At 47.5% G+C, this 23,071-nt stretch overlaps 1 protein-coding gene across 1 annotated transcript; it reads right to left on the bottom strand.

Annotated features, from left to right (window-relative positions):
* Positions 1–3,278: 3,278 nt before the first annotated feature.
* On the bottom strand, positions 3,279–16,905 carry SERF2 (small EDRK-rich factor 2). The gene is made up of 3 exons (XM_044283213.1): positions 16,752–16,905; positions 13,235–13,337; positions 3,279–3,758 (listed from the first exon to the last, which is right to left on the bottom strand). Exons 1-3 carry the CDS (start codon positions 16,756–16,758, stop codon positions 3,695–3,697), a joined length of 174 nt encoding a protein of 57 aa, XP_044139148.1. The 5' UTR covers positions 16,759–16,905; the 3' UTR covers positions 3,279–3,694.
* Positions 16,906–23,071: the final 6,166 nt, after the last annotated feature.

The raw sequence follows: 23,071 nt of genomic DNA, 5'->3' as shown, positions 1-23,071 counted from the left end.
GGCCGAAAAAAAAGACATTTGTCCATCCAGTGCGGCCTGTCATCCTGCAATTTGATCCAGAGGAAGACAAAAAAACTCTGAGGTAGAAGCTAATTCTCCCCACTTAAGGGGGAAAAAATTCCTTCCGACTCCAATCAGGCAATCAGAATAACTCCCTGGATCAACGACCCCTCTCTAGTAACTATAGCCTGTAAAATTATTACGCTCCAGAAATACATCCAGGCCCCTCTTGAATTATTTTATTGTACTCACCATCACCACCTCCTCAGGCAGAGAGTTCCATAGTCTCACTGCTCTTACCGTAAAGAATCCTCTTCTATGTTTGTGTACAAACCTTCTTTCCTCCAGACGCAGAGGACGTCCCCTCGTCACCGTCCTGGGGATAAATGGATGATGGGAGAGAGCTCTGTACTGACCCCTGATATATTTATACATAGTAATTAGATCTCCCCTCAGTCATCTTTTTTCTAAAGTGAATAACCCTAATGTTGATAATATTTCAGGGTACTGTAATCCCCCCATTCCAGTTATTACTTTAGTTGCCCTCCTCTGGACCCTCTCCAGCTCTGATATGTCTGCCCTGTTCACTGGAGCCCAGAACTGTACACAGTACTCCATGTGTGGTCTGACTAGTGATTTGTAAAGTGGTAGGACTATGTTCTTATCACTGGCATCTATGCCCCTTTTGATGCAACCCATTATCTTATTGGCCTTGGCAGCAGCTGCCTGACACTGGTTTTTACTGCTTAGTTTGCCGTTTTTTAAAATTCCTAGGTCCTTTTCCACGTCAGTGTTTTACCATTTAGTATGTACGGGTGATTTAGATTATTCCTTCCCATGTGCATAACTTTACATATCCAGATCCCTCTGTAGTAGTATACTGTCCTCTTCAGTGTTAATTACTTTACACAGTTTAGTGTCATCTGCGAAAATTGATACTTTACTATGCAAGCCTTCTACAAGATCATTAATAAATATATTGAAGAGAATAGGGCCCAATACTGACCCCTGAGGTACCCCACTAGTGACAGTGACCCAATCTGAGTGTGTACCGTTAATAACCACCCTCTGTTTTCTATCACTTGAGCCAGTTACTTACCCACATACAGAGGTTTTCTCCCAGTCCGAGCATTCTCATTTTATAATGGTACAGTGTCAAATGCTTTGGAAAAGTCCAGATATACAACATCCATTGATTCACCACTTTCAAGTCTAGAACTTACCTCCTCATAGAAACTGATTCAATTATTTTGGCATGACCGATCCCTCATGAAGCTATGCTGATATGGCGTTATTTGCTTGTTTTCATTGAGATGCTCTAAGATAGCATCTCTTAAGAAAACCTTCAGTTTACCAACAACAGATGTTAAACTTCCCGGCCTATAGTTTCCGGGGTCTGTTTTTGCACCCTTTTTGAATATTGGCACCACATTTGCTATATGCCAATCCTGGAACACTCCCAGTCAGTATAGAGTCCGCAAATATCAGAAATAAGGGTCTGGCTATGACATCACTTAATTCCCTTAGGATACGGGGGTGTATGCCATCCGGTCCTGGCGATTTGTCTATTTTAATCTTTTTAAGTCGCTGATGTACTTCTTCCTGGGTCAGACAGGACACTTTTAATGGGGAATTTACTTTTACATTCTGCATGTCATCTGACAGTTTATTTTCCTCAGTGAATACAGTGGAGAAAAAAAATATTTAATAGCTTTGCTTTCTCCTCATCGCTCTCTGCGACTCCCCCCTCATTTCTCTGTAGAGGGCCGACACCTTCAGATTTATACTTTTTACTATTTATATAATTGAAGAACATTTTAGGGTTAGCTTTGCTCTGTTTGGCAATTAATCTCTCGGTCTCTGCTTTGGTGGCTTTTATTTGTTTTTTACATATTCAATTTTTTTCCTTATAGTTTTTCAGTGCTTCCTCGCTGCCCTCCTGTTTTAGTGATTTAAATGCTTTCTTTTTGTCATTTATTGCTTTATTTACAGTTCAATTTATCCACATTGGTTTCTTCTTGCTCCTTAACCCTTTATTCCTATAAAGGTATGTACCTCTCACACTTAGATTTTAGGATGCTTTAAAAAATATCCCATTTTGTGGCTGGTTTTATTTTTGAGGACTTTGTCCTAGTTAGTTACGCCTATGGCCTCTCTAAGGCTACTTTCACACTTGCGTTCGGGGTTCCGCTTGCGAGTTCCGTTTGAAGGCTCTCACAAGCAGCCCCGAACGCATCCGTACTGCCCCAATGCATTTCTGAGTGGATGCGGATCCGCTCAGAATGCCTCAGTCTGGCAGCGTTTGACCTCCGTTCCGCTCAGCAGGCGGACACCTAAACGCAGCTTGCAGCGTTCGGGTGTCCGTCTGGCCGTGCGGAGCTAAACTGATCCGTCCAGACTTACAATGTAAGTCAATGGGGACGGATCAGTTTGAAGTTGACACAATATGGTGCAATTTCAAACGGATACGTCCCCCATTGACTTTCAATTCAAAGTCTGGACGGTTCCGTCTGACTAACTTTCAGACTTAGAATTTTTTCTGAAAGATAATGCAGACGGATCCATTCTGAACGGATCCCATCGTTTGCATTATAGGAACGGATCTGTCTGTGCAGACACCAGATGGATCCGCTCCGAACGCAAGTGTGAAAGTAGCCTTAGTTGGCTAAATTTAGCTTTTTTGAACTTTGGTATTTTTGTTCCTCCCTGTAGAAATGCTCGTTTGAAGGATAATTAGAAGGTTATTACTTTATGGTCCCCATTTCCCAGGTGTCCCCCGACCTGCACATCTGTTGTTCTGTCCGGTCTATTGGTTCATACTAAGTCCAGTATGGCCGTCCCTCTAGTCGGGTCCTGAACCAGTTGGGAAAGGTTATTGTCTTTGGTTATTGCCAAGAACCTGTTTCCTTTATGAAATGTACAGCTTTCAGTTTCCCAGTCTATATCTGGGTAGTTGAAGTCCCCCATAATAACCACCTCATTATGATTTGCTGCCTCGTCTATCTCGTCTAGTAGTGATAAAAATTCTAGATGCCCTTGGCTGCAAGCTGGAGATAGACTGGGGGTTACATGGCAACAATACAACCTGGCAGTTGCTATAAATCTGGCCAACGTTCCCTAGAGAATGCAGACATGATGGTGCTCCTTGGACTATGACTGGGGTGCTGGTCAGTGTTACTAATGGTAGATATATTTGTATCTGTGACAATCAGATTTACTGCCTCAAAGAAATGTTCATTTAGTCCGATTGGTTTAAAAAATAACCACAAGACATCATCCACGGAAAAGAAGTCACTTTATTAAATATTTGACTGGGTCCACTGTGAATACAAAATGACAATTTACTTCAAATCATGGTGAAGTGCTTGTTCATCTTTGATTTCCATCAGAACACATTTTCTAGAGCTTACTTAACCAATGCTAGATCAGCATGCAGAGAAAGCCAGGAGATTAAAAAAATTATGGGCAGAACTTTGTGCAAGGTTGGGATAAAGTGGTATATATATATATAATATATGTACACAAGGCAGCATCTATGCTACTAATTTATGACAGAAGGAAAAGGCTGGAAATGATGCACAGTGGAAAAAACTCTGCATTGGGGCAAACAAAGCCGTTGGCCAAATGTTCTTGTTCAGGGATTGGGCTATGTATCGTCTCGTCGTTTTCATCCACCACATGCAATTCTCCAATGCTATTTTGGCTCGTCTTTTTTCTCGGATGCCTTTTTCTGCTTCTCTTGCATTATCTGAGCATCTCTAAATAAATTAAAAAAAAGTGAAAAACCATGACTGAAAGAACTGTGTTTATGTACAGAATTAAGGGTTGTCCTTAAAGTGGTCAGGAAGTGGGATAAGGTGTCCGATTGCTGGGGGTAGGGCTGTGTGACTAATCAAATTAATTTGCTTTCTTTTAGAAAGAAAAGGAGCGCCCGGCAGCCACAACGCACGTGAGTATAATGCTGCTCACTAACATACCATGGCAGCCAGGACTTCAGTAGCGTGGCTCCTGGCTGCCATGGTAACCGATCTTCACTACCGCTCCGTGGCGATATCGCCGTCCGGCGATATGCACAAATTTATATCGCCCACCCCTACTATATACACCCTCCTCCATTCCTCCAACTATACACGCTATATACCCTCCTCCAGCCCTCCCTCTATATGCAGTGGGGCAAAAAGGTATTTAGTCAGCCACCAATAGTGCAAGTTCTCCCACTTAAAAAGATGAGCGAGGCCTGTAATTTTCATCATAGGTATACCTCAACTATGAGAGACGTAATGAGAAGAAAAAATAAATAAAAAAATCCAGAAAATCACATTGTCTGATTTTTAAAGAATCTATTTGCAAATTATGGTGGAAAATAAGTATTTGGTCACTAAAAAAAGTTACCGTATTTTTCGCCGTATAAGACGCACCGGCCTATAAGACGCACCTAGGTTTTTGAGGAGGAAAATAAGAAAAAAAATATTTTGAACCAAAAGGTGCACTTTTGGTGGGTTTTGAACTTATGGGGGATCTGTGGGTGACACTTATGGGGGATCTGTGGGTGACACTTATGGGGGATCTGTGGGTGACACTTATGGGGGATCTGTGGGCGACACTTATGGGGGATCTGTGGGTGACACTTATGGGGGATCTGTGGGTGACACTTATGGGGGATCTGTGGGTGACACTTATGGGGATCTGTGGGTGACACTTATGGGGGATCTGTGGGTGACACTTATGGGGGATCTGTGGGTGACACTTATGGGGGATCTGTGGGTGACACTTATGGGGGATCTGTGGGTGACACTTATGGGGGATCTGTGGGTGACACTTATGGGGGATCTGTGGGTGACACTTATGGGGGATCTGTGGGTGACACTTATGGGGGACACTTATGGGGATCTGTGGGTGACACTTATGGGGGATCTGTGGGTGACACTTATGGGGGGATCTGTGGGTGACACTTATGGGGGATCTGTGGGTGACACTTATGGGGGATCTGTGGGTGACACTTATGGGGGATCTGTGGGTGACACTTATGGGGGATCTGTGGGTGACACTTATGGGGGATCTGTGGGTGACACTTATGGGGGATCTGTGGGTGACACTTATGGGGGATCTGTGGGTGACACTTATGGGGGATCTGTGGGTGACACTTATGGGGGATCTGTGGGTGACACTTATGGGGGATCTGTGGGTGACACTTATGGGGGATCTGTGGGTGACACTTATGGGGGATCTGTGGGTGACACTTATGGGGGATCTGTGGGTGACACTTATGGGGGATCTGTGGGTGACACTTATGGGGGATCTGTGGGTGACACTTATGGGGGATCTGTGGGTGACACTTATGGGGGATCTGTGGGTGACACTTATGGGGGATCTGTGGGTGACACTTATGGGGGATCTGTGGGTGACACTTATGGGGGACACTTATGGGGGATCTGTGGGCGACACTTATGGGGGATCTGTGGGCGACACTTATGGGGGATCTGTGGGCTGACACTTATGGGGGATCTGTGGGCTGACACTTATGGGGGATCTGTGGGCGACACTTATGGGGGATCTGTGGGCGACACTTATGGGGGATCTGTGGGCGACACTTATGGGGGATCTGTGGGCGACACTTATGGGGGATCTGTGGGCGACACTTATGGGGGATCTGTGGGCGACACTTATGGGGGATCTGTGGGCGACACTTATGGGGGATCTGTGGGCGACACTTATGGGGGATCTGTGGGCGACACTTATGGGGGATCTGTGGGCGACACTTATGGGGGATCTGTGGGCGACACTTATGGGGGATCTGTGGGCGACACTTATGGGGGATCTGTGGGCGACACTTATGGGGGATCTGTGGGCGACACTTATGGGGGATCTGTGGGCTGACACTTATGGGGGATCTGTGGGCTGACACTTATGGGGATCTGTGGGCGACACTTATGGGGGATCTGTGGGCGACACTTATGGGGGATCTGTGGGCGACACTTATGGGGGATCTGTGGGCGACACTTATGGGGGATCTGTGGGCGACACTTATGGGGGATCTGTGGGTCGACACTTATGGGGGATCTGTGGGCTGACACTTATGGGGGATCTGTGGGCGACACTTATGGGGGATCTGTGGGTGACACTTATGGGGATCTGTGGGCGACACTTATGGGGGATCTGTGGGCGACACTTATGGGGGATCTGTGGGCGACACTTATGGGGGATCTGTGGGCGACACTTATGGGGGATCTGTGGGTGACACTTATGGGGGATCTGTGGGCTGACACTTATGGGGATCTGTGGGTGACACTTATGGGGGATCTGTGGGTGACACTTATGGGGGATCTGTGGGTGACACTTATGGGGGATCTGTGGGTCGACACTTATGGGGGATCTGTGGGTGACACTTATGGGGGATCTGTGGGGCGACACTTATGGGGGATCTGTGGGTGACACTTATGGGGGATCTGTGGGTCGACACTTATGGGGGATCTGTGGGTGACACTTATGGGGGATCTGTGGGTGACACTTATGGGGGATCTGTGGGTCGACACTTATGGGGGATCTGTGGGTGACACTATGGGGGATCTGTGGGCGACACTTATGGGGGATCTGTGGTGACACTTATGGGGGATCTGTGGGGACACTTATGGGGGATCTGTGGGTGACCACTTATGGGGGATCTGTGGGTGACACTTATGGGGGATCTGTGGGTGACACTTATGGGGGATCTGTGGGTGACACTTATGGGGGATCTGTGGGGACACTTATGGGGGATCTGTGGGTGACACTTATGGGGGATCTGTGGGTGACACTTATGGGGATCTGTGGGCTGACACTTATGGGGGATCTGTGGGGACACTTATGGGGGATCTGTGGCGTGACACTTATGGGGGATCTGTGGGGACACTTATGGGGGGATCTGTGGGTGACACTTATGGGGGATCTGTGGGTGACACTTATGGGGGATCTGTGGGGGACACTTATGGGGGATCTGTGGGTGACACTTATGGGGGATCTTGTTGGGCTGACACTTTATGGGGGATCTGTGGGCGACACTTATGGGGGATCTGTGGGCGACACTTATGGGGGATCTGTGGGCGACACTTATGGGGGATCTTATGCTGTCATCCACAGATCCCCTCCATAAGTGTCCCTGTAGTGAATGGGGGTCGCATCTGCTTTAATAATGACAGCGGGGCCCGTGCAGTGACTATTCTACTACACGGGCCCCGCTTACTGTATAATCATATCTCTCTAATAGTTAATTGTTCTATGCATGTAATCGCATAATGAGCGCTAATGAGCGCTGTGTATTACCGTACTTAAAACTAGCAGCGCTCGCCGTTCGGAGCAGAGAGGAGGCAGGAGGCAGGCCGGGAGGACGGGCGCTTGCAACGTGAGTCATACATCACGCGCCTGCGCCGCCTGCTTCATTCATAAGTGGGCGGTGCAGGCGCGTGACGTATGACTCACGCTGCAAGTGCCCGTCCTCCTGGCCTGCCTCCTGCCTCCTCTCTGCTCCGAACGGCGAGCGCTGCTAGTTTTAAGTACGGTAATACACACTATTAGAGAGATATGATTATACAGTGAGCGGGGCCCGTGTAGTAGAACAGTCACTGCACGGGCCCCGCTGTCATTATTAATGCAGATGCCGCCCCCAGCCCCTCCTCCCTCACAGCTGATACACCCGCCGCGCGGCATCGCGGCGGGTGTATCATTGAAAACTGGGCAAAATCAGCTACATTCGCCGTATAAGACGCACTGCTATTTTCCCCCCACTTTTGGGGGGAAAAAAGTGCGTCTTATACGACGAAAAATACGGTAATCTCAATACTTTGTTATATACCCTTTGTTGGCAATGACAGAGGTCAAACGTTTTCTGTAAGTCTTCACACATTGTTGCTGGTATTTTGGCCCATTCCTCCATGCAGATCTGTCGCTGGACAACACAGACTTTCAACTCCCTCCAAAGGTTTTCTATGGGGTTGAGATCTGGAGCTGGCTAGGCTACTCCAGGACCTTGAAATGCTTCTTACGAAGCCACTCCTTCGTTGCCCGGGCGGTGTGTTTGAGATTATAGTCATGCTAAAAAGACCCAGCCACGTTTCATCTTCAATGCCTTTGCTGATGGAAGGAGGTTTTCATTCAAAATCTCACGTTACATTGCCCCATTCATTCTTTCCTTTACACGGATCAGTCGTCCTGGTACCTTTGCAGAAAAACTGCCCCAAAGCAAGATGTTTCCACCCCCATGCTTCACAGTAGTTATGGTGTTATTTGGATGCAACTCGGCATTCTTTCTCCTCCAAACACAAAGAGTTGAGTTTTTACCAAAAAGTTTTACTTTGGTTTCATCTGACATTCTCACAATCCTCTTCTGGATCACACAAATGCTCCCTAGCAAACTTCAGACGGCTCCGGACATGTACTGGCTTAAGCAGGGGGACACGTCTGGCACTGCAGGATTTGAGTCCCTGGCGGCGTAGTGTGTTACCGATGGTAGCCCTTGTTAGTTTGGTCCCAGCTCTCTGCAGGTCATTCACTAGGTGCCCCCCATGTGGTTCTGGGATTTTTGCTCACCGTTCTTGTGATCATTTTGACCCCACGGGGTGAGATCTTGCATGGAGCCCCAGATCGAGGGAGATTATCAGTGGTCTTGTATGTCTTCCATTTTCTAATAATTGCTCCCACAGTTGATTTCTTACACCAAGCTGCTTGCCTATTGCAGATTCAGTCTTCTGTTTGAGGTTGTGGACAGGTGTCTTTTATACTGATAACAAGTTCAAACAGGTGCCATTAATACAGGTAACAAGTGGAGGACAGAGGAGCCTCTTAACCGCTCCAGGACTGCATAACGCACAGATGCGTCCTGGAGGCAGGTCGATTCATTCCTCCTGGACGCATCCGTGCGTCATCTCGCGAGAGGCGAGATTTCCTGTGAACGCGCGCACACAGGCACGCGCGTTCACAGGATCGGCCAGTAAGAGACTAGATCTACAGCCTGCCAGCGGCGATCGTTCGCTGGCAGGCTGTAGATTCGATTTTTTTAACCCCTAACAGGTATATTAGACGCTGTTTTGATAACAGCGTCTAATATACCTGCTACCTGGTCCTCTGGTGGTCCCTATTGCTTGGATCGACCACCAGAGGACACAGGTAGCTCTGTAAAGTAGCACCAACCACCACTACACTACACCCCCCCCCCCCCCATGTCACTTATGAACCCCTGATCACCCCATATAGACCCCCTGATCACCCCCCCTGTCATTGATCACCCCCCTGTAAGGCTCCATTCAGATGTCCGTATGTGTTTTACGGATCCACGCATCCATGGATCGGATCCGCAAAACACATACGGACGTCTGAATGGAGCCTGACAGGGGGGTGATCACCCCATATAGACTCCCTGATCACCCCCCTGTCTTTGATCATTCCCCTGTCATTGATCACCCCCCTCTAAGGCTCCATTCAGACATTTTTTTGGCACAAGTTAGCGGAAATAGATATTATTAGACATTTATATTCCAGACTTCTTCTCACGCATTTGGGCCCCTAAAATGCCAGGGCAGTATAAATACCCCACATGTGACCCCATTTCGGAAAGAAGACACCCCAAGGTATTCCGTGAGGGGCATATTGAGTCCATGAAAGATTTTAATTTTTGTCCCAAGTTAGCGGAAAGGGAGACTGAGAAAAAAAAAAAAAAAAAAAAAAAAATATCAATTTCCGCTAACTTGTGCCAAAAAAATAATAATAATTCTATGAACTCGCCATGCCCCACATTGAATACCTTGGGGTATACTGCCCTGGCTTTTTAGGGGCCCTAAAAGCGTGAGAAGAAGTCTGGGATCCAAATGTCTAAAAATGCCCTCCTAAAAGGAATTTGGGCCCCTTTGCGCATCTAGGCTGCAAAAAAGTGTCACACATGTGGTATCGCCGTACTCAGGAGAAGTTGGGGAATGTGTTTTGGGGTGTCATTTTACATATACCCATGCTGGGTGAGAGAAATATCTTGGTCAAATGGCAACTTTGTATTAAAAAAAAAAAAAAAAGGGAAAAGTTGTCTTTTGCCGAGATATTTCTCTCACCCAGCATGGGTATATGTAAAATGACACCCCAAAACACATTCCCCAACTTCTCCTGAGTACGGCGATACCAGATGTGTGACACTTTTTTGCAGCCTAGGTGGGCAAAGGGGCCCACATTCCAAAGAGCACCTTTCGGATTTCACAGGGCATTTTTTACAGATTTTGATTTCAAACTACTTCTCACGCATTTGGGCCCCTAAAATGCCAGGGCAGTATAACTACCCCACAAGTGACCCCATTTTGGAAAGAAGACACCCCAAGGTATTTCATGATGGGCATAGTGAGTTCATGGAAGTTTTTATTTTTTGTCACAAGTTAGTGGAATATGAGACTTTGTAAGGAAAAAAAAAATTCATCATTTTCCGCTAACTTGTGACAAAAAATAAAACGTTCTATGAACTCACTATGTCCATCAGCGAATACCTTAGGGTGTCTACTTTCCGAAATGGGGTTATTTGTGGGGTTTTTCTACTGTCTGGGCATTGTAGAACCTCAGGAAACATGACAGGTGCTCAGAAAGTCAGAGCTGCTTCAAAAAGCGGAAATTCACATTTTTGTACCATAGTTTGTAAACGCTATAACTTTTACCCAAACATTTTTTTTTATCAAAGACATGTAGAACAATAAATTTAGCGAAAAATGTATATATAGATTGTTTTTTTTTAAAAGAAATTTACAACTGAAAGTGAAAAATGTCATTTTTTTGCAAAAATTTCGATTAACAAAAAAAGTAAAAATGTCAGCAGCAATGAAATACCACCAAATGAAAACTCTATTAGTGAGAAGAAAAGGAGGTAAAATTCATTTGGGTGGTAAGTTGCATGACCGAGCAATAAACTGTGAAAGTAGTGTAGTGCAGAAGTGTAAAAAGTGGTCTGGTCATTAAGGGGGTTTCAGCTAGGGGGGCTGAGGTGGTTAAAGAAGAAGTTACAGGTCTGCGAGAGCCAGAAATCTTGCTTGTTTGTAGGTGACCAAATACTTATTTTACTTCAATGGGGCCACAAAAGATGCGGACAGCAATCCGTGTGCTGTCTGCATCGATTGCTCCGTTCCGAAGCCCTGCAAAAAAAAATATAGCATGTCTTATTCTTGTCCGTTTCGCGGACAAGAATAGTCATGTCTACAATGGGCCGCCCATTCCATTCTGCAAATTGCGGAAGACACACGTACGACTTCCGTTTTTTGCGGACTGCAAAAAACGGAACGGTCGTGTGCATGAGGCCCAACTCATTAGAAATCCTACAATGTGATTTCCTGTATTCTTTCCCACCATTCTGTCTCTCATAGTTGAGGTATACCTATGATAAAAATTACAGACCTCATCTTTTTAAGTGGGAGAACTTGCACAATTGGTGGCTGACTAAATACTTTTTTGCCCCACTGTACTCTATATACCCTCCCTCTATACACACTATATACCCTCCCTCTATATACCCCCCCCCCCCCCCCCGAGTCCCTTATTTAAATGGAGTGACGGCCATGCATTCACACTGCCAGTCCATCCTAAGCATGGGCAGCGGTGCACTGTGACTGATGCTTCATTTAAACAGGAGATGGGACCCCTCTTCTTGTTGTGATGGTGGGACAACCCCTTTGAGGTACCCTACTCAATAGAGGCACTCATTTTCTGAATTGTCTATGTCAGTATCTTACAGGGCTCACTGACTTTTGAGAAAACTTGATATGTTTGAGAGACAAATCAAGTTTTGAGTGGCGCGGGTCTGATTGCTGAGACTACCACCGATCGGTACAACGGTACAACGAGGAGAGATAAGGGCTTGCAAATGGCGCTCTCTCTTCAATGCATGAGAGGAAGAGAGACAGACTCAATAGGAAGTCGGTATTTGACACCTATAAAGAGAAGAGTGTATATGGTGGTGGAGAATAAGAACGGAGGTTAATGTACCCTGTTGTCCCTATCAATAAAGTTGTGTGAAGAGAGACGCGATGTGACATGCGCAGTCCAGTGAATAAAACGTGCGATATGTAGGATAAGGACATGCGCAGTGGATTGTTGATCACGCTGCGGAGACATACGGCGGCCATGCTGCATTTTACATGTATATGGATGACGCCTGGGAGAAGATGTAAGAAGGGGCTACATGTATGGGGAGGATAAAATGTTCATTTATATAGACACAGCTAATTGGTTTTAGTCTGTTATATACCTCCTCCACAAGGGGTTGTACCATTTATCACCAATAAAATACTTGTATATAGGTTATAAGGTCACACTGTGACCTTTATTATGGCTTGAGAAAGGCTAGTGTTCAGCCGAAACGTTGCCCGGGAATATAAAACTTGCGCAAAGAAGACGCTGGTCATAATCTGTTTTATTTCAATAGAAAGTCTGTCAGCCCGTCTCAATCCTTTCTTCTGCAGTGAAGAGAGAGTGTGATATGAGAGTGCTTCTCTCTCCTCATTTGAGGAATCGGTGGAGTCTCAGCGCTCAGACCCCCACAGATCAAAACTTTTGTTATATTTCTATTACATATCAAATGTTTTCTTAAAAATCACGACCCTTTAAGACTGTGCCACGGGGCAGTAGTGTGCCACATAGCAAAAAATGCAGCGTTTGCCATGGCTTCTTGACCGGTACAGGTGAAGAATGTTTTCTATGTACCTTACCTGGGCAATCTGCTGTGGTCTTGCAGCGTGGAACACACTACCACCCTGCGGCCACTGCCTGAGTATCCAGCCTAAATGGTCTAACAGGTTATAGGAAATTGACCCTGGCAAGTGGAGGGTCTGTTCTAGCCAGTACCCATATAGAAGTATCCACGGCGCTCCATAAGATATGCTCAAGTGAAAAGTATGCCTTCCTCATGAAAAGTTTCAGGCAATGTCCCACACAGTAGTTGATATATAACTACAGCAGACGTTTCGGACACATGAGACCTTCTTCAGCGGTAAGAATCTGTGGCGGAAAGCAAAGTGGGCTTCCAGTTTGCACGAATAAAGAACACTTTTCACTTGGGCGCGATTCCTGGAGCGGATATTACATCCAGGGATCACTGCCAGGCGGAAACACAAAGGGTTTCCGCCTGGCAGTGACCCCTTTTAATTGGGAACGCCTACACCTTCTCTTTTGGCCGTGAAATCAGATATTACAGCCAGACTCATCTGGAGACACTGAATCCTCACTTTTCACATACACACATTACCTCTCCTTTCGTGCAGCTGCTGACAATCCGTCATCTTGCTTTTTCCCCTTGTCTTGGGTTTTTTTCATGTTCTTTGCTCGGGCAAGTTCACGCTGGTTTCCACCTGCAGAAGCAGAACGTATTACTTCTTCACATGATGGATCCATGAGAACAGGCTTTCAAATGATAGATGTGCCCCCAACAACAGACCTTAAAGGGGATCTCTCTCTGCAGCAAATGGCATTTATCATGAAGAAAAAGGTAATATGCGGCACTAATGCATTGGGATGCAAAGCAAGCAATATGGACAGATTCATTTTTCCATCACATTGTACACTGCTTGTTTCCATGGTTACGACGACCCTGTAATCCAGCAGCAGTGGTGGTCGTGCTTACACAATATAAGAAATGGCACCGCCCTCGGGAGTGTGCGAAGGGTGACACTTGTTCCTATAGTGTAAGAGCATGCCCACCGATGCTGGACTGCAGGGTGGTGGTAACACCTGGATATGAGCATGTGATGAGGGGGGCCTCCAACAGTAGATGTCATCAAGAATGATTGGGCTTGTTGGATTTTATTTGTATAATCCTCTGACTCCATAGAAGATCAGCCGCTCCTATCTTCCATTGGTTTATTCCCCCCCTCAATATTTTGCATCTGAATTTTTAAATTATAAACTAACAGTATCCTTAACCCCTTCCCGGCCAGCGCTGTACATATATAGCGCTGGCCAGGACATTAAAGATGGCGTCCGCTTGAGAGGGAGTGGGTGTACACGATCAGCAGTAACTCCAATTGCAGGCTTTTAACCCTTCACGTGGTCAAATGTGACAACAGCATCCGAGGAGGGGGGAGGGGGGAGGGGGGGGGGGGAGGGTGTAAGAAACGTGCGCTTCCAGGTGTGCTCCAGTGAGGCAGTTTCTGTCCTCCTGAATGAACAGAAGCTGCCAAACATTAGTTCCTATGGAGCCTCTGCCAAATCACCCCCCTTTCCCCAAAATGTAAATAAAAATAGGTAAACAATAAAAAATACACATCATGGGCATCACCGCGTGCGAAAACACCCGTACTATTAAAATATCCCATATGGCAAACGGTGGAATGGAAAAAAAAATTAAAAAAAAAAGTCAAAATGGCCAATTCGCAGTTTTTTTGGTCACCTCCCACAAAAAAAAGGTATCAATGAAAAGTACAGATCACCCAGCAAAAAATTTGCCCTCACACAGCTCCGTACACATAACTACAAAAAAAGTTATAGGGGTCAGAATTAGGGATGAGCGAATTTCATATTTTGAAATTCGTTTTCGGTTCGGGTTGTGGTATAATCTGAATTACGTCATGGATTCCATTACCACGGACCATAACGCAATTCCATGACTGAATGCCTTTAGAGGCATTCAGTTATTCATTTTGTCATAATAGAAGTCTATGGCCTGCAAAATGGATCCGTCCGGTTTCCGTTATGCAGTAGAGGACTCCAGCATAACACCTGCAGCAGTCCCTCTAATTATGGCCTTGCTGGCTGGACCGCGTCAGAGCTCCTTGCTTGACTACACCGTGTGCTCCGAGGTCTGGTGGCCGCCCCTTTGGCAGTTTGGGGGTTGATTTACATATTGGGCACCATAAATAACTCAGCACGCAAGATGGGGAAAAACATTAGGTTTTAGCCCTGCACATCTCCCATAGAAGTGACTGGAGAGATCTGCACGCCAGCACAGCCACCGCTCCATTCTCCACCTGGATGTTGCTGACTCATTAGGAGGGTTGGGGGCGTGCCCACATGTCTAAAAATGGGTCCGCATCCGTTCCGCAAATTGCAGAACGGGTGCGGACCTATTCATTCTCTATGGGGACGGAATCAATGCGGAGAGCCCACAGTGTGCTGTCTGCATCCGCATTTCCGGAGCACGCAGCCAATCTTCCGGTCTGCGGCTCTGGAATAAAAATAGAAATGTCCCATTCTTGTCCGCAATTGCGGACAAGAATATGCATTTCTATGGGGGTGCCAACCGGGTGTATTACAGATCCGCAATGCACTACGGGCGTGTGAATGGACCCTTAAACATATTCCTCTGGCGCACTGCAGGGCTTACACAGCCGATCACTGACCTCAGCAGTATACGTCAGGGGACCAGAGAATGGTAAACCTATTTAAAGGGGTCTTCCTGTCCTTTTATATATCTGATCAGCCGAGGTCCGTCACCCCGCTGACCAGCTGTACCGCAGTGGTTCTGGGACTACACCGCTCTGTCCACTGCTGCTCCGACTGACGTGAATACTTAGTAGTCACTTCCATCCCCTACGCAACGAACAGAACTACTCCACTGATCAGATAGTGATGGCCTACCCTCAGGATAGGCCATCAACATAAAAAGGAGTGGACACCCCCTTTAAAGGGAGCCTATCACCTACTTTAACGTTCTAGCCCACTCTTATCACATTATCGTTCCGTTCCCCCTCAGTACCTTTATTGTATATGTCCCACGTAAAGAAGCTAAAAAAAAATTAAAAAAATAAGTTGATAACCATATGCTAATTAGGTCTCACAAAGGCCCCTCTTGAAGTCCTCTAGCCTGCCCTGCCCTCCCAGTTCAGCAGTGGACAGCACAGGCGCTAGATCTCAGTGGCAGAGGAGGGGCCTGGGCACAGGGGGAGTGGTTAGGCGGGCACATTGGTGAGGGGTCTAGGCACTTGGGGCCATAACGCCGCCCCTGGGCACTTGTGAGACTTAATTATCATTTTTTTACGCTCCTCTACGTGGGACATATACAATAAAGATACTGTTTAAAAGAGGGGAACAGCACAATATCGCTAGGATATACCCCCATTGTCTGATAGGTGCGGGGCCCACTGCTGAGACCCGCACCTATATCAGAGCGGGGTAGGTGGTGGGCAGAGGACCTTGGGTTTTCCAGGGTCCGGCCACCACTAAGCGCTCTCCCCAGAGTAGTGAATGGGAACGCACCGCACTTGCACAGCCACCGCTCCCATTGATTTCTATGGGGCTGATAGAAATAGGCGCACTTGTCTGTTTTCGGCGGCCCCTAGAGATGAATGGAGGGCAGCTGCGCATGCGTCCTCCACCACTTTCAGGGCTCCATTTCTGGCGTAGGTCCCAGCGATGAGACCCGAACCTATCCGACAGTGGGGCACATCCTAGCGACATGCTCCCATTGTTGGAGATGGGTATACCCCTTTAAGCCCTGCCATCAATGTCTAAGGTAGGAAGACCCCTTTAGTAGGTTGAGGTGCACTTTGTCTTGGCTCCACTCACTACATAAGAAATCCAGAGGAAGCCGCCGCCACCCTATGAGGCAGCGGCCCGGGGGGACACTACAGAGACCCAGCATCTCCTCCCATGCAGTAACGGGACTCGGAGCACCCTCCCAGCCGCCCCCGGGCATCCAGGCCTTGGCGACGTGGCACGCAGGCCGCAGCCTCCGGCCTATAGGCTCTGCGCCCACAACCCATTCTCGCAGCCGCACCTTCTGCGCCCATGTGGTCACATGACCGTCTTCATGCCCCTCATATACTCACGGGTCATGGCTCCGGTTCTCCGGGACTCGCTTCCCAGTCCAGCACCAACTTCCTTCACAGTCCGCTCGCTGCGGTTCACCGTTTGCCGATCACTGATTGGCTATCCCACATCACATGACCCAGAGCAACATTCCCGCAAAACAACTATTTCCAATGTGTAACCCGAAGGCCACGCCCCTTAGGAAGGTGAAGCCAGATGGGAGTGTCCACAGCCAGTGTACGCGTGGTCACGTTGTTATCACCGGGAGTTTTATGGTTAAACGCAGTCTTCTGGGAAGCGTCACGTGTCATCCTCAGATGGTAGCGTGTGGTGTTCGTGTGGTAGGCGCTAGAGGGCAGCACTGCAGGTGTACTCAGGAGGACTTCATTGTTTCCACACTAGCAGCAGTTTGTAGAGGGAGGCCCCGTGACCGAATCCACGGTGTCCATGCAAACCAAATGGCTGCTCCTCTTAACTGTCTTTTCTCCACAGTCCTCTTAGGGCTCATGCACATGAACGTGTTTTTTATTCTCCATGTCCGTACCACTTTTTTTTTTTTTTTTGCAGCCCATATGTGAAATCATGCGCTTCAAGGGGGCCACAGAAAAAACGGGAATGTGTGCATTCTGTGTTCGCATGGTCGTTGCACAAAAAAATACATTACGGACAAGGACAGAACTGTTCTACTAGGGCAGTGATGGAGATCCTTTTACAGACTGAGTGCCCAAACTGCAACCCAAAACCCACTTAGGCGACTTATACACTAGCGCTAAAGTTCTCCGGTATTGAGTTCCGTCATAGGGGCTCAATACCGGAAAAAACGCTTCAGTTTTGTCCCCATTCATCGTAAATGGGGACAAAACTGAAGTGAACGGAATTCTCCAAAATGCATTTTGTTCCGTTTAGTTGTGTTCCCAAACCGGAGAGCAAACCGCAACATGTTGTATATCATCCAGATCCGTCCCCCATTGACTTTCAATGCAGTTAATGACGGATCCGTTTTAGCTGGGTTAAGAAAAATGTTAAAGATAGTACAACCGGATCCGTTTTTGCTGAACCCTGCCAGATCCAGCAAAAACGCTAGTGTGAAAGTAGCCTCGTTTATCACAAAGTGCCAACGTAGCATTTTAACCTGAATGCTACAGTCCAGTATAGTGTATCCTCCATGTACTTTATCACTTAGCTATAATGGCCTCGGCCTGCCTACATTCAGTGCGCTGCCTGTGCTGTTCATAGTGCGCCCCGCGCTGATGAGTGGCAGGAAAAGTCTAAGGCAGTGGCGAGCCGGGGGGGGGGGGGGGGCTCTCAGGGGACGCAGCATAGTGAAGTGTGCGCGTCTGTCATCACGTCCCTGGACATAGGTGAGTGTTTAGCTTTTTATTTTATTTATTATTTTATGTAAAAATATAATGGTGGGATACTGTGTGGGAGCAAATTATTATAGGAGGGATTACTATGTGGGAGAAACTACTGTATGGGGGCAGTGTGGGGGAAATTACTGTGTGGGGGCAGTGTGGGGGAAATTACTATATGGGGGCAGTGTGGGGGAAATTACTATGTGGGGCAGTGTGGGGGACATTACTATATGGGGCAGTGTGGGGGACATTACTATATGGGGCAGTGTGGGGGAAATTACTGCGTGGGGGCAGTGTGGGGGAAATTACATATGGGGCAGTGTGGGGGACATTACTATATGGGGCAGTGTGGGGGAAATTACTGCGTGGGGGAAATTACTATATGGGGGCAGTGTGGGGGAAATTACTATATGGGGGCAGTGTGGGGGAAATTACTATATGGGGCAGTGTGGGAGAAATTACTATATGGGGCAGTGTGGGGGAAATTACTGTATGGGGTAGTGTAGGGGAAATTACATATGGGGTAGTGTGGGGGACATTACTATATGGGGCAGTGTGGGGGAAATTACTGCGTGGGGGAAATTACAGTGTGGGGGAAATTACTATATGGGGGCAGTGTGGGGGAAATTACTGTGTGGGGGCAGTGTGGGGGAAATTACTATATGGGGCAGTGTGGGGGACATTACTATATGGGGCAGTGTGGGGGAAATTACTGCGTGGGGGCAGTGTGGGGGAAATTACTATATGGGGGCAGTGTGGGGGAAATTACTGTGTGGGGGCAGTGTGGGGGAAATTACTATATGGGGCAGTGTGGGGGACATTACTATATGGGGCAGTGTGGGGGAAATTACTATATGGGGGCAGTGTGGGGGAAATTACTATATGGGGCAGTGTGGGAGAAATTACTATATGGGGCAGTGTGGGGGACATTACTGTATGGGGCAGTGTGGGGGAAATTACTATATGGGGGCAGTGTGGGGGAAATTACTATATGGGGCAGTGTGGGGGAAATTACTATATGGGGCAGTGTGGGGGAAATTACTGTGTGGGGCAGTGTGGGGGAAATTACTATATGGGGCAGTGTGGGGGACATTACTATATGGGGCAGTGTGGGGGACATTACTATATGGGGGCAGTGTGGGGGAAATTACTATATGGGGGCAGTGTGGGGGGAAATTACTATATGGGGCAGTGTGGGGGACATTACTGTATGGGGCAGTGTGGGGGAAATTACTATATGGGGCAGTGTGGGGGACATTACTGTATGGGGCAGTGTGGGGGAAATTACTATATGGGGCAGTGTGGGGGAAATTACTATATGGGGCAGTGTAGGGGAAATTACAATATGGGGGCAGTGTGGGGGAAATTACTGTATGGGGGCAGTGTGGGGGAAATTACTGTATAGGGCAGTGTGGGGGAAATTACTGTGTGGGGGCAGTGTGGGGGAAATTACTATATGGGGGCAGTGTGGGGGAAATTACTGTGTGGGGGCAGTGTGGGGGAAATTACTGTGTGGGGGCAGTGTGGGGGAAATTACTATATGGGGCAGTGTGGGGGACATTACTATATGGGGCAGTGTGGGGGAAATTACTGTGTGGGGGCAGTGTGGGGGAAATTACTATATGGGGGCAGTGTGGGGGAAATTACTGTGTGGGGGCAGTGTGGGGGAAATTACTATATGGGGCAGTGTGGGGGACATTACTATATGGGGCAGTGTGGGGGAAATTACTATATGGGGGCAGTGTGGGGGAAATTACTATATGGGGCAGTGTGGGAGAAATTACTATATGGGGCAGTGTGGGGGACATTACTGTATGGGGCAGTGTGGGGGAAATTACTATATGGGGGCAGTGTGGGGGAAATTACTATATGGGGCAGTGTGGGGGAAATTACTATATGGGGCAGTGTGGGGGAAATTACTATATGGGGCAGTGTGGGGGAAATTACTATGTGGGGCAGTGTGGGGGAAATTACTATATGGGGCAGTGTGGGGGACATTACTATATGGGGCAGTGTGGGGGACATTACTATATGGGGCAGTGTGGGGGAAATTACTATATGGGGGCAGTGTGGGGGAAATTACTATATGGGGCAGTGTGGGGGACATTACTGTATGGGGCAGTGTGGGGGAAATTACTATATGGGGCAGTGTAGGGGAAATTACAATATGGGGGCAGTGTGGGGGAAATTACTGTATGGGGCAGTGTGGGGGAAATTACTGTATAGGGCAGTGTGGGGGAAATTACTGTATGGGGGCAGTGTGGGGGAAATTACTATATGGGGCAGTGTGGGGAAAATTACTGTATGGGGCAGTGTGGGGGAAATTACTATATGGGGCAGTGTGGGGGAAATTACTGTATGGGGCAGTGTGGGGGAAATTACTGTATGGGGGCAGTGTGGGGGGAATTACTGTGGGGGGGGGCAGTGTAGGGGAAATTACTGTATGGGGCAATGTGGGGGAAATTACTGTGTGGGGGCAGTGTGGGGGAAATTTCTGTGTGGGGGAAATTACTGTGTGGGGGCAGTGTGGGGGAAATTACTGTGTGGGGGAAATTACTGTATGGGGCAGTGTGAGGGGAATTACTGTGTGGGGGAAATTACTGTGGGGGGGGGGATTAGTGTGGGGGAAATTACTGTGGGGGGGGCAGTGTGGGGGAAATTGCTGTGTGTGGGGGGAATTACTGTATGGGGGCAGTGTGGGGGGAAATTGAAGTGTGGGGGGAATAACTGTGTGGGGGAAATTGCTGTGTGTGGGGGGAATTACTGTATGGGGGCAGTGTGGGGAAATTACTGATGGGGCAGTGTGGGGGAAATTACTATATGGGGGCAGTGTGGGGGAAATTACTATATGGGGGCAGTGTGGGGGAAATTACTATATGGGGGCAGTGTGGGGAAATTACTGATGGGGCAGTGTGGGGGAAATTACTGATGGGGCAGTGTGGGGGAAATTACTATATGGGGGCAGTGTGGGGGAAATTACTTTATGGGGCAGTGTGGGGGAAACTACTGTGTGGGGGCAGTGTGGGGGAAATTACTGTATGGGGGCAGTGTGGGGGAAATTACTGTATGGGGGCAGTGTGGGGGAAATTACTATATATGGGGGCAGTGTGGGGGAAATTACTATATATGGGGGCAGTGTGGGGGAAATTACTGTATGGGGGAATAATTACCACACTCTTATATATAAAACACACATATTTAAATAGATGATATAAAAATCAAAATCCACTCATACATTAATTATTATAAAAAACCCAATGAAAATTAGAGTCTCTTTCTATTCACTGAGAATCACCAAAACTCAGCACATTTCTACTACATTGTCTTATCTGGGTAAATACTTTTCATTAGACCTTGTGAAACCTCCTTCTCACAAAAACAGACTTGGGTAAACACTTTGGTACATATTGTTAATCTTAGGTTAGTAATCCTGAGTTCAAAAATCCTGAACTCACCCTGCCCTTTCAAAATAAGACAAAATGGTTGTTCTTTAGGTCCATACATCTGCATAGGCCTTATACTATGGACTCTTTTTATACCCAATAGTTCTGGGGGTGGGGGGGATTACTGTGGGAGGCAGTGTGGGGGAAATTACTGTATGAGGGCAGTGTGGGGAAACTACTGTATGGGGCAGTGTGGAGAAATTACTGTGGGGGAAGGGTGGGGGGAAGTTACTGTGGGGGTAATTACGGTGGTGGGGAAGTTACTGTGGGGGTAATTACGGTGGTGGGGAAGGGTGGGGGTAATTACTGTGGGGGGCAGTGTGGGGGAAATTACTGTATGGGGCAGTGTGGGGGAAATTACTGTATGGGGGCATTGTGGGGGAAATTACTGTATGGGGGCATTGTGGGGGAAATTACTGTGGGGGGGCAGTGTGGGGGAAATTACTTTGAGGGGGGGGGAAATTACTATGGGGCAGTGTGGGGGAAATTACTATATGGGGCAGCGTGGGGGGCCTTGCTATTGGGGAGGCACTGTAGGGGCAATTCTATTATTTCTGGGGACACTATACAGGGATTATTACCTGGAGAATAGGAATAGGGTACCGGGGGCACTCTAGGGAACATTATAGCTGCTGTGGACACTATAGGGACATTTGGGGTAATTTATCAAACTGGTGTAAAGTAGAACTGGCTTAGTTGCCCATAGCAACCAATCAGATTCCACCTTTCATTTTTGACAGCTCTTTTGGAAATCCAGTTCTACTTTACACCAGTTTGATAAATTACCCCAATTACAGGGATCTCAAGTCTCCCGGACGGTCAGGGAGTCTCCCGCTATTAGATAGCGGCTCCCTGACACCCTCATGTGAAACAATATATCCCGAAAAGGTTTACTGATAGCAGAGCAGAGAGATAAGAGAAGTGACAGGACAGAGTTTAGATTACAGGTTGAATTAACCCTTTAGGGTCAAATTGGCTTCTCAAGGAGATATATATGTTAAAGGCATCACTTCTTCTGTCTCATTCAGTAGCTATAGAACTATTGAGAGAGATGTATTTTTTTTTAAATACATTTACACATTTAACCCTCCATTTTAATTATATTATTTACCCCAGTGTTAAATTCACCCTCCCCCCCGGATGCTTGTTTTTTTCCTACAGTGGGGTAGATAATTACACACAGGGTTTTAAAAAATAAACTTCCTGACTCAGACCAAGAGCCGACTCAGCGAGTCAGCAAGCGAATCGAAGCGTCCGCGCATGCGCATTGCGCAAACTAAGCTTCGGTTCACTTGCTTCTTGTCAGCTCAGCGAATGAACCGATTGATGTGAAAGATCCGAACTTCCCATCTCTAGTTTACTCGCAGTAAACCTTTCCGGCAACCTGTAGCAGTGTCCCCTTCTCGGCGCGTGCGCACAGTGCAAGAAGAAGCCGATGCCAGCAGTCCGCAACGGCGCATCAGGCTGAGCCTGTGCGCACGCGCGGGATCTCAAAGCAAGAGGAGGGGGAGGGAGGGAGGGAGAGGCGGCACTGAGGAGTAG

Source organism: Bufo gargarizans, chromosome 2 (genome assembly GCF_014858855.1).
Source record: "Bufo gargarizans isolate SCDJY-AF-19 chromosome 2, ASM1485885v1, whole genome shotgun sequence".
Lineage (NCBI taxonomy): Eukaryota > Metazoa > Chordata > Amphibia > Anura > Bufonidae > Bufo > Bufo gargarizans.
This window is presented reverse-complemented; position numbering and strand designations above follow the sequence as displayed.